At 48.9% G+C, this 14,092-nt stretch overlaps 1 protein-coding gene across 1 annotated transcript; it reads left to right on the forward strand.

The window, feature by feature from the left end:
* The first annotated feature begins 314 nt into the window (after nt 1-314).
* Nucleotides 315-11,408, forward strand: SNRPD3 (small nuclear ribonucleoprotein D3 polypeptide). Its single transcript, XM_060028449.2, has 4 exons — nt 315-651; nt 2,049-2,192; nt 9,221-9,413; nt 11,163-11,408. The coding sequence occupies exons 2-4, from the start codon at nt 2,067-2,069 to the stop codon at nt 11,222-11,224; spliced, it is 381 nt and encodes a 126-aa protein (XP_059884432.1). The 5' UTR covers nt 315-651; nt 2,049-2,066; the 3' UTR covers nt 11,225-11,408.
* The last annotated feature ends 2,684 nt before the right edge of the window (nt 11,409-14,092 follow it).

Below are 14,092 nucleotides of genomic sequence, written 5' to 3' on the forward strand. Positions count from 1 at the left end.
GGGCGAACGCGGGCTCCCCAGAGGCTCTTCCCTAAGCAAGCTCCGCCTCTGCCCGGCCAGCTCCTCCGCCAGCCTCGGGCCGAGGCAGAGCGCGGGGCTCCGGGAGAGCAAGCCCCACTCCAACCCCCTGGAGGGACGGTCACAGGCCGCCCCCGCTCCGCTCCGTCCCTGTTTCCCTATCCGTATGGTGGGATACTCGCCTCGCTCAGGGCGCCCTTCACCTGGCGCTGCCGGGTTCTCAAGGTTAGATTGTGAGGGCAGGTCTTGACCCTCGGCCCCACCGCCTCTCGCCCCCGATGCCCACCTTGTCCAGCCCGTCGCTGGTGTGGGGTGCTTGGAAACGCGACCCCCTTCTGCCCTTGCCGGCCCGAGGGTCGATGTTTCCGGCGGCACCTGGGTCCGGTCATCAGCCCTCTCTTCCGGGCCCGGAACTATTATACCAGAGCCCAAGTTTCCCAGCCGGCAGGGTGAGGAGAAAGCAGAGGCGAGACCGCGCCCGCCACTAGGAAAAGGAAGGGGGCGGGCCCTGCGCGAGGCATTTTGGGAACGCGTGGTATTCTGGGAGCGCGGGACCCGCCATTCACTCGCTTAACGCCTTCGCAGTCGCCAAGAGTCACCTCCGCACCAGAAAGAAAGAGGAGACCGGAACCGGTGAGGAGAGGCCGGGGGCGGGCGAGGGTAGGCCGAGGTACCCGCGAGGAGCCGGGGACTGGAGGAGGACGCGCTGCCGGGAAGCTTTGCGGGGCTCGGGGAGGGAGAAGAGCGGGAAGCCTGGCCATCGAAACATGAGCGTCGCCTCACTAGCGCCTGGGAGTGAGTTCGTTAGCTTTTCCCCAAACTACATGCTCTTCAGTTTCTATACCTCTCCAGGCCGGTGTTTTTTGAATCATTCAGGTAATGGTCTTGAGATCATTTCTGACTGATTGCCTCCTTCCCCCAAATCCTACCTGGGTGATCCTTTTCAAAGCCCTTTGCATCTCAGCCTCCATCCCCCTTTCAGACACTGGTCCCTTCATGCTTTCTACACTGTTACACAAGTTTTTATCAAGTTTCCCTGCTTCTAAATCGTGTTCGATTCATTTTGTAAGTGCGGATGCCTTTCCATCGGATAATTCCTATACTGCCGTGGTTCCCCCACTGCGTTCAGCATAAAATCCACACTCCTAAGGCTCCGCACCAGGGGAGCCTGTCTTTCCCAACTTCTCCTGTTCCTTTTCCTCTCTTGACCACACAAGATGTGCCCATCTTGGAACGGAAAAAGTCCACTGCTTTTCCCTTTCAGTTAGGTCAAGTCGGGCTCTTGCCCTGATTATGTTTTTCCTCCAAGATAAGCATTTCCTGCTTGTAGCACATTGTCACTTTGTGAACATTTTGCTATTTTCTCTTTAGCCTTGATGGTGAAGTAGGTGGAGGGTCAGAGAGCAGTTAATGGGTTGAATTAAATGCACTGCCTCTTCTCGATTTGCCTGGATCTTTTGGTCTGTATCTGCACTGCTTAGTGCCCACTGCATTGGGCTCTTGAAACGTGGCTGATGTGACTGAGGGACTGAATTTTCTATTTTAATTTTATTTCACTTTAATTGAGTTTAATTTCAGTAGCTGCATGCAGACAGTGGCTACTGCCTTGGACAGCTCAGGTCTGCGTCATAGGTTCTCCAAGAGATGTTACCTACAACTGAGGGTTGACAAATATACATGCATTTCAACCTTCTCTTCTCCAACACACAGTATTGGGGAACACATAGTTATTTGATGAAAAGTAAGCGATCTACAGTGGGAGGGAGATGGGAGGAACTTTTCATTCCCATTAGCTTTCCCTTTAGCTCCCCTGTTCCTCCCCACCCACATCTTGCATGTGTTTGCCAGATAGGTCCTTCAAGCTAGGAATTAAGCTACTTTTTTCTGTAAAAAATAATAATAATAATAACAAACGCACCTTTGGCATCTTGTCTAAGTTTTGTGTAGTTTCAGGCCTTGAGGGCGTGGTGTTTGCCACATGCCTTCTTGGGCTCTGAAAGGTGAACTAACTATTGTCTCTCTCACTGTAGAACTCTCTTCCTGCCGAGATGTCTATTGGCGTGCCGATTAAAGTCCTGCATGAGGCTGAGGGTCACATCGTGACATGTGAGACGAACACTGGTGAGGTGTATCGAGGGAAGCTCATTGAAGCGGAGGACAACATGAACTGCCAGGTATCCTGCTTTGCACTTGAGGCTGTGGGGGAAGCTTGAGCCTGTGCCTTGGAGGACAGAAAGATGGTGGCTGGGGGTCTTTTTGAAGTTCTCATTCAGCAGTTATTTACCGAGTGCCTAATGTGTGCCAGGCACTGCTACAGGTACTGGGGATGTGAGTAGAAATAAGAGCCATTCGGAAGTTTGGAATATTTAACTTTGTTCTTTGTGTCTCCCAATCCCATAATCATTTTCTCCCATATTTTGGGGACCTGTTTAAGAAAAGTGACACTACCTTCAAGAGGACCATCGGGTTCGGGGCCACTGTTCATTTACCCCATATGTTTGCATAGTGCTTTGCAGTTAGCAGAATCTTCCGCTCACATATTGTGTTTATTGCCATTTTTCTTGGGGGAGGCATCTCATTTGATTGCATTTATAGCAACTACCTTGTGAGGTAAGCAGGTTTGGTGATAGTTTCATCATCCATAAGATAGGAAAAATAGGGGACTTCCCTGGTGGTCCAGTAGTAAAGAATCCACCTTACAATGCAGGGAATGTGGGTTCGATCCCTGGTCAGGGAACTAAGATCCCACGTGCCATGGGGCAACTAAGCCTGAGTGCTACAACTACTGAGCTTGCATGTCTAAACTAGAGCCCATGTGCCGAAAACTACAGAGCTCACGTGCTCTGGAACCCGTGCGCCACAACTAGAGAGAGAAAAGCCACAACGAAAGATCCCGCATGCCGCAACTAAGAACCAACGCAGCCAGAGATAAATAAAATAAATAAATAATAAACCTTAAAAAAAAAAAGATAGGAAGAATAAGATTAAAGGACTCATCTACTGAACGTCACTGTTAATAAATGTTGGAGCCACTTCTTGATGTGGTGCCCTTCCCGTGGCACAGCATTGCTTTTTGTTAATAGTCAGGTGGATTTGTATGGCATCGCTTTACAAAGTGTAACATAATTTCTCCTTAAGAGCTTGGACTTTGGAATCAGATGTGGCTTTGAATTCTGATTGACCTTGGGCATGTTAATCACCTCAGTTTTCTCATCTGTAAAATGAGAACAGAATTAGTTCTGCAAGAGATTGACTGGGAAAGCTAACAATAAAGGGTAAAGGAGAGGGAGCAGGAGAGCTTTCAGTCTGGGGTGCTGGTCTGACACTGGGGAAAGGAGAGAGGAAAGGAAGGAGGGTTGAGTAGGAATGTATCTCTGAGGAAGTCTCAGCCAGGCAAAGGAAGGTTTCTCATTGGAAGAGTCTAGCATGGGGCACAGGTGGCCTGGCGCTATACCCCCACTGTGGTCAGTCATTGGCTGGCAGCCTGACAAGAGAGTGGCTTCAGGGTGAATGCTGTGGTGGATCCCAGTCCGAGCAGTGCACTCCTAAGACTGCCACTGGGGTAATACCCCCACCCCAGGGCTGTTCTGAAGATCAGATGAGAGAGAGAGAGAGAGAGAGAGAGAGAGAGAGTGTGTGTGTGTGGGGCGGGGGGGGGGCAACTAGCTCAGCGCCTTGCACATTGTAAATGTCAACATATGGTACCTATTGATATTTTCTAGGTGAGAAAACTGAAGGTCAGAGAGGTGAGGTGACTTACCCAAGGTCATATTGCAGGACAGGTGTCCTAAGTATCCATTGTTTCACAGGGTTCATTGGTTTATTTGTGATTTCTCTGTAGCTTTGAGCATCCTCTTCCTGCCAGGTTGACCAGCTGGGGGTTCCCTCGTGTTTGGGGAAATAGACATCTGTTGACTGCAGGTTTCTCTCCTCGGTGTTAACGCCACAGAGGTGGGTGGGTGGCCTCTCTGCAGGTCTGGTGGGGCCAGGCCTCCTTTGCCTTCATGAGGTATGGCTGTCATAGGTCCAGTCCTCTGGCTGAAGGCATCCTCATCCATTTTAAGGTGCTTCAGTTTGGTGAGTAGAATGCAAGACTAGGATGGGAATCTTCGTCTGTTTATTCAGCTGTTTATTTGGATAGCTTCCTGAGTTTGCAGAGCTTCAGACTTCCCATCTATAACGTGAAGGTAAGGTGTCTGACCGGGTGCCCTTGGTGTTCTCTCTAATGGTAGCCAGTGTGAAGTAAAGCACACAGACCCTGTGATGGATCTGGAATCATTGCAGCCTGCCACCTGGTGTGACTTGTCGTGAGCTTTGGACCTCCCTCACCCTCTGTTCCCTCCTTTCTAAATCAGGGATAAAAATAGCACCTCAGCCTGAGGACTGTAGTGCAGGATAAATGAGCCGTTGCGTGTCAGACAGTGGGGGCCTGCCACCTCCTTCCACCTGTGTTAATCTGCTAGGGCTGCCATAACAGAGTCCTATGCTGGGTGGCTTAAACAACAGAAATTTATTCTCAGGGTTCTGGAGGCTAGAAGTTCGAGATCAAGGTGTTGCAAGGTTGGTTCTTCTGAGGGCCATGAGGGAAGGATCTATTCCAAGCCTCTCTCCTTGGCTTATAGATGGCTGTGTTCTTCCTTTATCTTCATGTGGTCTTCCCTCTGTGTGTGTCCGTATCATAATCTCTTCTTATAAGGACATAAGTCATATTGGACTAGGGCCCAGTTACCTCTGTAAAGATCCAGTTTTGAAATACAGTCATGTTGGTGGGGGCTAAGACTTCAATATATGAATTTGGGGGGTGGGTACAATTCAGCCTGTTACCCTGCCCATGCCAAGATTCGAGGCCTCACGGGGTATAGCGAAACCTGGCGCGTTGGATAGACCCCAGCAGGCTGTGGCGGAGCTGAGCCCACTGTGATGAGCACCCAGCACAGTTGACTCACATGTCCCCGGGCTGGGAGGCCGATGGTGCCTGCTGTTCTCCTTTCTTCCTAGTCCCAGTAAGTGTGCCCTTTGGGGATGAGAGTGTCCTCTTGGCTCTCTCTCTGCTTGTTCTTTGCTAGAGGGCAGCTGGAGTTCAGTGTTTGCCATTTGATGTTGGGTTTTAATAACATTTTCTATTATAAAAATGGTGGGGGGGACTTCCCTGGTGGCGCAGTGGTTAGGAATCTGCCTGCCAATGCAGGGGACACGGGTTCGAGCCCTGGTCCAGGAAGATCCCATATGCCCCAGAACAACTAAGCCCATGTGCCACAACTACTGAGCCTGTGCTCTAGAGCCTCCGAGCCACAACTACTGAGCCCGTGTGCCTAGAGCCCGTAACAAGAGAAGCCACCGCAATGAGAAGCCCATGCACCGCAACGAAGAGTAGCCCCCTCTCACCGCAACTAGAGAAAGCCCGCACGCAGCAACGAAGACCCAATGCAGCCAAAAAAATAAGTAAATAAAATTTAAAACAAAAAAAGATTTTTGAGGAAGACCAAAGTGAATAGTTGTTTTTTCGTGGGAAATTATATGTGATTAAATTAAAAAAAATATTTTTCTTACCTTAAAATGACAATCATGTGTTAAGCTTGTGATCATAAAGCACAGTAAATGTTATTTTTTAAAAAGAGAGTAAGGGCCAAATCCAAAATATCATTATCTTTAAAGTGACGTAATTCCTAGACGTTTTGGTGGGGGAAAAGTGATAGTTAATAGATTCTGCAGAAATGATGCTTTGGGGGCTTTGGCATGATCACCCTGTCAGTGACAGGACTATTTGAACTTTTTTCTTGGCTGTGGCATAATGGTCTGTGGAAAAATCTACCTAGATGTTTCTTCTGAGCTATTTGAGAGTGGATTGCAGTCATCATACTCCTTTATTGCATAATATGTTGTGTATATCTGTGTATATTTCCTCTTACTGTATCCATAGTACAGTTATTCAAGAACTCCAGGATTGAGTCAGTACTTTAACCTGCAGTGTATCCAGTTTCTACAGGTGCACAGTGTGTCCTTTATGGCCGTGTAGTCCTCTCTGCCTCCTGGGTTTAGTTGTCAACTCATTTGATGCTTCTTTAGTCTGGGACGGTTCCTCCAAGTTTGTTTTTCACACCATTGATGATTCTGAAGACTAGAGGCCAGTTATTTTGTTAGAATGTCCCTTGATTGGGGTTTCTCTGATGCTTCTTCCTAATTAGATTTGGGTTATGCTTTTATGGGCTGTTATTGTGTGATTTTTGTCTCCTCAGAGGGTCAGTCAGGCCTAAACACCTGTTTGCCCCTTGTTTGCAATGTTAACCTTGATCTTTTGGTTAAGGTGTTATGTGGTCTCTCCACTGTATGTTCCTTTTCCTTTTGTAACTAATGAGAATTTTGTGGGGAGGTTCTTTAAGTAAATACCTTGTGAGCATTCTGTTCCTCATTATTGTCCCATTCTTCAGCCCCATTTAGCTTCCCGTGAAGATTCTTGCTTGAATCTTTTTACTATTACGGTTGCAAAGAATAATTTTTGTTTTTCCTCCATCATTCTTTCTGTATTTATTGGGTCTGCTGTATGGAAGTGCATTCCCTTACCCCCCATTTATCCATTCATTTACTATCAATATAGGCTCATACTGTCAATATGTTTTGTTAAGGGTGTTACAATCCATTGCTGTCAATGTTTATTTTGATGTTCCAGTTATCCCAGATTTGACCAGTAGGAGCCTCTCAGGCTGACTCCTGTGTCCTTTGGTGTGTCCTGGTCATTTTGGGGGAGCACATCCCTACCTTCTGGTATAAGATGCTTGTTACAGGCTCATCTTTTACCTTCCCTAACCCAGCTCTGGAATCAGCCATTTCTTCAGGAGCCTTGCTTTCTTTTAGGTTGGGAGTAGAATTTAGAAACCAAACTCTAAATTCTACTGGGTGCTGTTAAGTATTTTGAAGTCTTAGTTTAACTTGTCAAACTAGGACCTGTCTCCAAATGGCTGTGTGCTTAATAGTGCCAGAAGGTTCTGTTCATTGCATGCACATTCTGTGCCAGGTACTATGCTGGGGTTTTACAATAGGTCCTTGAATCATTACAGGACCTCTCTGAGGACAAGCTTCCAGATGCCCAGGGTGACCAAGCATGGAAGGAGCCAATCTAAACCCAAGTGTCTGACTCCCAAGTCTGTGAACTTGGCGACAGTCTCTAAAATGAGGCCTAGAGTAAACCTGTTGGATCCCATTGCCTCTGAAAGCATCAAGCCCTCAGTTCTGACTGTCAGGTTCCAGACAGGAAAATGAGGATGGTGGGACAGGGAGGGGGTGAACATCTGCTGGCTGCTCGCCATGTGCCCCGCAGCTGGGATGCTGTGACCGACTATCCTTGGCCACCCAGCACTCTCCACCCCGGCCCCAGACATGTGGGTAATGAGTACAGAGACGGTCTGTACTAAGATCTTCTCTCCCCAAAGTGTCTGCAGTTGGGCACCTGGCTTATGCCATCTGTGTTGCATTGTGGCTGTTTGGGAGAGTTGAATGGACGGGGTGTTCCTGCCTGACTTTCATTTAAACCGAGTTCACACAAGTTGCTGCCTTTAGCTCATGATGCGAGCGCAGCTCGGGCTTGTTGACAAGCTGTGTACCCGGCGGAGGGATACACGGCACGGCCATTTCTCTGCTGGTGCCGTGGAGAGAGCGCGAGGCAGCGGCCCGCCTGGTTCCTAGGCTGTAATAGGACTAGGGATGCTGGGCTCTTTCTTGCTTCAGCCCAGGTGGACACGTGCCGTTTGTGAAAGCACTCAGTGTAAGTGTTGTTGATCTTCCGTAACAGCCTCTGTCAGGGATTCTCAGAGAGGGTTGGGGAGGCAGTGACAGAGGAGGGAGTGAGATGTACCAGGATGTGCTGGAGGGGAGGCGGCTTGGCAGCTGCAGGGCAGCCTTAGAGCGTGTTTGATCTTTCTGCCGCTGGGCGCTCATGCAGAGGCCACGGGGGCCAGTTAACACTTGAAGAAAAGAGCAAGTCAGGCTGAGGTGACAACAAGCAGCAGAAATTGGGGAGCCAGCACACCTCTCTCCCATGTAGGCTTGACCCATTCTGAATAAATTGTAGTCCTTTTCCATCCAGAAGGCTGGTAAAATAAGCTGCTTTATCTGATAAACGTGGTGCCTGTTGAGATTGGCACTGGCAGGTTTGTGTCACGTTCCCACGCCCGGCCAGTATCCTGGCTGGATTCTCCTCTAAGCCCCCCTTCATCCCCCACCCCCCATCCCATGGTTGACGCATTCATCTGTCCGAAGTGCCGCCCTAGCCCTGTCTGCCCTGCCTCTATCCACAAACTTGCATGGCCCCATAGTCTCTGAGGTGACGACCCTGCCCTCAGTCCCAGTTCCTCTGCTCCATGTCCTGTCTGGTCTTTGTGTGAACTCTCGCCTCACACCTGTCCTGTATTCTGAGCCATTCGTGCAGGCACTGCCACCCCCACTTCTCAGTCCCTGTCACCCAAGCCAGAGGGGCTCTGTCTCACTTACTCGAGTGTGTCCCCTGGGAGGTCAGGGACCGCGTCTGGTGCACGCTCGTAACCCTCATGGCGCCTTTGCAGTCCATGTGCTGGGCAGATACGGGAGGGGACACAGGGTTTGGACAAGCAATTCTAAGCCATTTCAGTTAGTTTATCACGTGCTGGTGGGAGAGCGAGGATGGCAGAGTTGGGGCTCTGGGGGCCAGTCCAGGCATTTGAATCAGGAGCCCCTGCCTTCTGGCTGTTGGACCTTGGACAAGTGCCTTAGTTTTTTTATCTTTAAAAATGGGAAATCTCGGGCTTCCCTGGTGGCGCAGTGGTTGAGAGTCCGCCTGCCGATTCAGGGGACACGGGTTCATGCCCCGGTCCGGGAAGATCCCACATGCCGCGGAGCAGCTGGGCCTGTGAGCCATGGCCGCTGAGCCTGCGCGTCTGGAGCCTGTGCTCTGCAACGGGAGAGGCCACAACAGTGAGAGGCCCGCGTACCACAAAAAAAAAAAAAAAAAGGTGTGTGGGGGGGAAATCTCATACTGTTAGGACCATCTCTGTGAAGTGCTGAGCACAGTCCCTGGCGCACACAATAGGCCCTCTGGAGTTCCCCCAGCTTTACTTAGTGATGTGAGTTTCTGCATTTCTGGACTCCCCTCTTTGCCAAGGCTTGTCTTCACGTACCCTGCTCTCCACTGGTGCTGTTGGCCTTTACTCATGAGCCGGTGGTTCCCTTCCAGATGTCCAACATCACAGTCACATACAGAGATGGCCGAGTGGCACAGCTGGAGCAGGTGTACATCCGTGGCAGCAAGATCCGCTTTCTGATTTTGCCTGACATGCTGAAAAACGCACCCATGTTAAAGAGCATGAAAAATAAAAACCAAGGCTCGGGGGCCGGTCGGGGAAAGGCTGCTATTCTGAAGGCCCAAGGTAGGTGCTCCTCGTGCACTGGTTGTGACATGTGGGTGTGTCGTGTACCTTTTAGAAATGCCCTGTTGTTGTTGGGGCATGGGGGTGGACCTGACCTGAGCCACTCCATACCCACTGCCACCCCTTTTCCCTGCAGTCTTGGGGGATCCAAGTGCCCTGCCTTCTCTGTCTGCCTCACCTGATCCCATTCACAGGAGCTATGCAAACTCCAAAGTGGCTCCTTAGAAAGAAGATGGGGACTTAAATGAAAGAGTAGATAAGTCTCCTATAATGACTCTCTAGGAGGCCCTTTGTTTTCAGAAATTCTGGGGTGTCTGGGGGAAGCTTGCCCTGGCCTAGTTTGCTGACTAGAGGCACTGTGGTGTTGATTAGCTGACTCCTAAAGCAATGGGATAATAGTTCCTCTTGAGGCTGGGAATGTCTCCTGATATGCAATATAAATAAGGGAAATGGGGGGGGGGATCCACTTTCAGATAAGTAAGCAGTTTTGAGCCATCTTTACCCACTAAAGGGGGCTGACTTCATTTTCAAAACTTCTTACATTTGAAAATAAGTCCTTCCTTTACCACTTTCCAAAAGTGGGACTAGCCTTTTCCCGGTGACTTGGTCTGACCTCTTTTCTTGGTTAGCCCAACCAGAGTTTTGTATGTGGGTCCTGAAAAGTTCTGCCATGTTGATTAGCTAAGAAAGCAAATGCAGTCGCTAGGAACTGTCTTAGTATTTATTGGTAAAAGGCTTTACAGTGCAGGAAAGTCACCAGCGTCTCTGTCAGTATCTTTAGCTGCAGTACATATGTTGAGTTTAAAGACTCAGTAGAGTAACCCTTTAAAATGCCCTCCAGAAAAACTGATCAGAGAATCTCCTTGCCCTTCCTGGAAGAGAGATAGTTGTGGGGAGATGGGACCAAAGCTCTGGACCTTTGTCCTGGAGAAGGAACTATTTTCAGAAGTTCCAGCTTTGTGCTACAGCTGCTGTTCTCTCTGCTTCCTCAAGGAGGGCTGCCCTCGTTGTCACTGTGTAACGATACCATCTTCTCTAGCAAAGGGAGGAGCCCAGTGGCCGTGCACTAGAAGGCACTTGGCAGTGAGTCTGCCTCGGCCCGCTGACCTCTGCCTGAGCCACTGTGCCTGTGCCAGCCCCAGGCTCTGTAAGAGGAGAGGGGTGAGGCTCCAGTTAGTAGCCATCAGGATATTGTCACCTGTTCTTCAAAGCCACTGGTCTCCTAGAACCTTTGGGTCACAGAGAACAGCAGTCTTTATGTGGGGAGTGGTTTTGGTTTTTCCCCCCATTCCAAAATATTTCACACCTGCAGAATAGCTCGAAGAATAATAAAACCCCTCACCCAGATTTAATAGATATTAACATTTAACATCTGTTTGTTTCAGAATTTTAAGTGTGAATTAAATGCATCTGTCATGTTTTATTAGCTCACCCTGGGCCAGCTCTGAGAAGTCACCTTTTCTATGGTTCCCATACTGGGTCCCCAAACCACCTTTGCCACAAGGCCTTGCCTCTGGTGGGGAACAGTGCTGGGCTGGAAGGCAGGAGTCCAGGGCTCTCCAGCTCTGATGCCAGGCACCTGCCCCTCCCAGGGTCTCTGTTTACCCCGTGAAATGTGACGGGGTGAGCGTGGTGCTGGACGGGGTGGCCTTTCAGTCCCCTTCCTGGGCCATGTCCTAGGGCTCTGGCTGCTCTGTGATATGAGTCCTTACTGACTTGGCCTTGTCCTTTCTCTTCCCCACCTTGTAGTGGCCGCAAGAGGGAGAGGACGTGGAATGGGACGTGGCAACATCTTCCAGAAACGAAGATAAATTTATCTTGGACAGAACTTTGCCCTTATTTTTTTCTTTTAGGTTATCTGGGTCAGGGGGTGCGTGCGTATGTATATGTCCTAGGTTATCTTTTGACATCTTTTTCTTTAGATCTGGGTAAATGTTAAACTAAATAATTGTGGTGGGTTTTTCTCTTTTTGAGAATATAAGGACTGTGTGTTCATTTTGTAGTTTTTTTTTGTGTGTGTGTGTGTGTGTGTTTGCTTTGGCAGCAGGTTAAACTTTCACACCCTGGGAGATGTCCTGCTTTTTTCCAGTTTGAAGTAGCATAGTTACTGATAAGAGCATAAGCTGCTGTTCCAGGCCAGTTGCTGGTTAAGCCCTTGGAACAACTCCGAGGGTGCACAGATTGCCTCGTTTGTCGGCACGGACATTCATGCAGCACTTGTTCAGGCAGCCTTTGTGGGCGCACCATCAGCTCAGCTTGAACAACACAACACACGTGGTCATGGTCTGTGAAAAAAACCTAATACTGTGACCTTGTAGCCTGGAAACCCCAGTGACTCAGCATTTAGCAAAAGTAATCCAATATTAAAAGGTAATTCAGGGCTTCCCTGGGTGGCACAGTGGTTATGAATCCGCCTGCCAACGCAGGGGACACGGGTTCCATCCCTGGTCCAGAAAGATCCCACATGCCGCGGAGCAACTAAGCCCGTGCCACAACTACTGAACCTGCGCTCTAGAGTCTGTGTGCCACAACTACTGAAGTCTGCGCGGCTAGAGCCCGTGCTCTTCAACAAGAGAAGCCGCCACAATTAGAAGCCTGTGCACCGCAAAGAAGAGAAGCCCCCGCTTGCCGCAACTAAAGAAAGCCTGCGCACAGCAATGAAGACCCAACACAACCAAAACCAAATTAATTAATTAATTTTAAAAAATGATCCTGATGTGTCAGGACTTTAAAAATAATGGGGAGGGGGCTTCCCTGGTGGCGCAGTGGTTAAGAACCCGCCTGTCAATGCAGGGGACGCGGGTTCGAGCCCTGGTCCGGGAAGATCCCACATGCCACGGAGCAACTAAGCCCGTGCGCCACAACTACTGAGCCTGTGCTCTAGAGCCCGTGCTCCACAATAAGAGAAGCCACCGCGATGAGGAGCCCGTGCACCGCAACGAAGAGTAGCCCCCGCTCGCCGCAACTAGAGAAAGCCCGCGCGCAGCAACAAAGACCCAACGCAGCCAAAAATAAATTAATTAAATTTAAAAAAAACCCAGAAAACTAAAAATAGCACTACCATATGATCTAGCAATCCCACTGCTGGGCATACACCCTGAGAAAAACATAATTTAAAAAGATACATATATCCCAAAGTTCATTGCAGCACTATTTACAATAGCCATGACATGGAAGCAACCTAAATGTCCATCAGCAGATGAATGGATAAAGAAGATGTGGTACATATATACAACGGAGTATTAGCCATAAAAAGGAACGAAACTGGGTCATTTATAGTGATGTGGATGAACCTAGAGTCTGTCATACAGATTGAAGAAAGAGAAAAAAAATATATCGTTCATTAACGCATACATATCGAATCTAGAAAAATGGTACTGATGAACCTATTTGCAGGGTAGGAGAAGAGACGTGGACATTGTTCCATGAGCGGGGGCCACTCTTCATCACGGTGTGTGGGCTTCTTATTGCAGTGGCTTCTCCTGTTGCAGAGCACGGTCTCCAGGCACGCAGACTTCAGTAGTTGTGGTTCGCGGGCTCTAGAGCACAGGCTCAGTAGCTGTGGCGCACGGGCTTAGTCGCTCCACAGCATGTGGGATCTTCCTGGACCAGGGCTTGAACCCGTGTCCCCTGTGTTGGCAGGCAGATTCCCAACCACTTCACCACCAGGGAAGCCCCTATTTTTAGTTTTTTAAGGAACCTCCATACTGTTCTCCATAGTGGCTGTATCAATTTACATTCCCACCAACAGTGCAAAAGGGTTCCCTTTTCTCCACAACCTCTCCAGCATTTATTGTTTATAGATTTTTTTGATGATGGCCATTCTGACCAGTGTGAGGTTGTACCTCATTGTGGTTTTGATTTGCATTTCTCTAATAATTAGTGATGTTGAGCATCTTTTCATGTGTTTGTTGGCCATCTGTATCAAGTAGAGATTTTCTAGTAAGCTTTGTCTTGTGGTTATGACACAACCACGTGGTGACAGACCTTGTTTCATTCCTGTAATAACTCGAGGACAGTGAGCATCATTGAGTCTGTCAGCTAACAGGACCGTTCCCCCCGAGAGCAGCCCCTGTGTTGTGTCTCTTGCTCCCCCACCCCCAGCTCCTCTGATATGTTTGGATGCAGTGTGGCCAGTGACCCAACAAGCAGTGCTGCTCCAGTGGAGGGTTTCCTGCACGTGGGGGGGTTTCCAGTGAACTCACTGTGGAAGGGAGTTAATTTGTTTTAGATGTGAACAAGAGTTAACTTGTTTCTGATAAGAAAAGAAACATGCACATTGAGTTACATATAGAGTGGGTTTCTTTCAGGTAGAAGTTATGATACCCATAGTGCCCTGTCTGGAATCCCCTCCCCTTCCCCTTGATTTAGACATTGATTTATTGGCTTCTTAATTGAGCCTCCTGAATTAGTAATATAGTGAGTTAGAGCAGTGGTTTCCACATCGGCTAGAGATCTTGTTAGAAGTGAAGGTTGCACGGCACCACCCCTAGAGGTGCCTATTACTTGGTCTGGAATTTGAACCCAGAAATCTGCATTTTAAACCATGCCCTTGCCGCCACGACTCCATGATTCTAATTCGGTATATCCAAGGTCACATTTTGACCCTGGTCTAGAGTGTCTTATTTTATGTAAGCGCTACATTTTTTAATTCTGATTTTTGGCTGCACCACACGGCT

This window comes from Delphinus delphis, chromosome 13 (assembly GCF_949987515.2).
Source record: "Delphinus delphis chromosome 13, mDelDel1.2, whole genome shotgun sequence".
NCBI lineage: Eukaryota > Metazoa > Chordata > Mammalia > Artiodactyla > Delphinidae > Delphinus > Delphinus delphis.

Coding starts and splice junctions, on each gene's coding strand:
- SNRPD3 (XM_060028449.2), top strand. CDS start 2,067: ATGTCTATTGGCGTGCCGATTAAAGTCCTGCATGAGGCTGAGGGTCAC. Junction 2,193..9,220: donor AGGACAACATGAACTGCCAG/GTATCCTGCTTT, acceptor GTTCCCTTCCAG/ATGTCCAACATCACAGTCAC. Junction 9,414..11,162: donor TGCTATTCTGAAGGCCCAAG/GTAGGTGCTCCT, acceptor CCCACCTTGTAG/TGGCCGCAAGAGGGAGAGGA.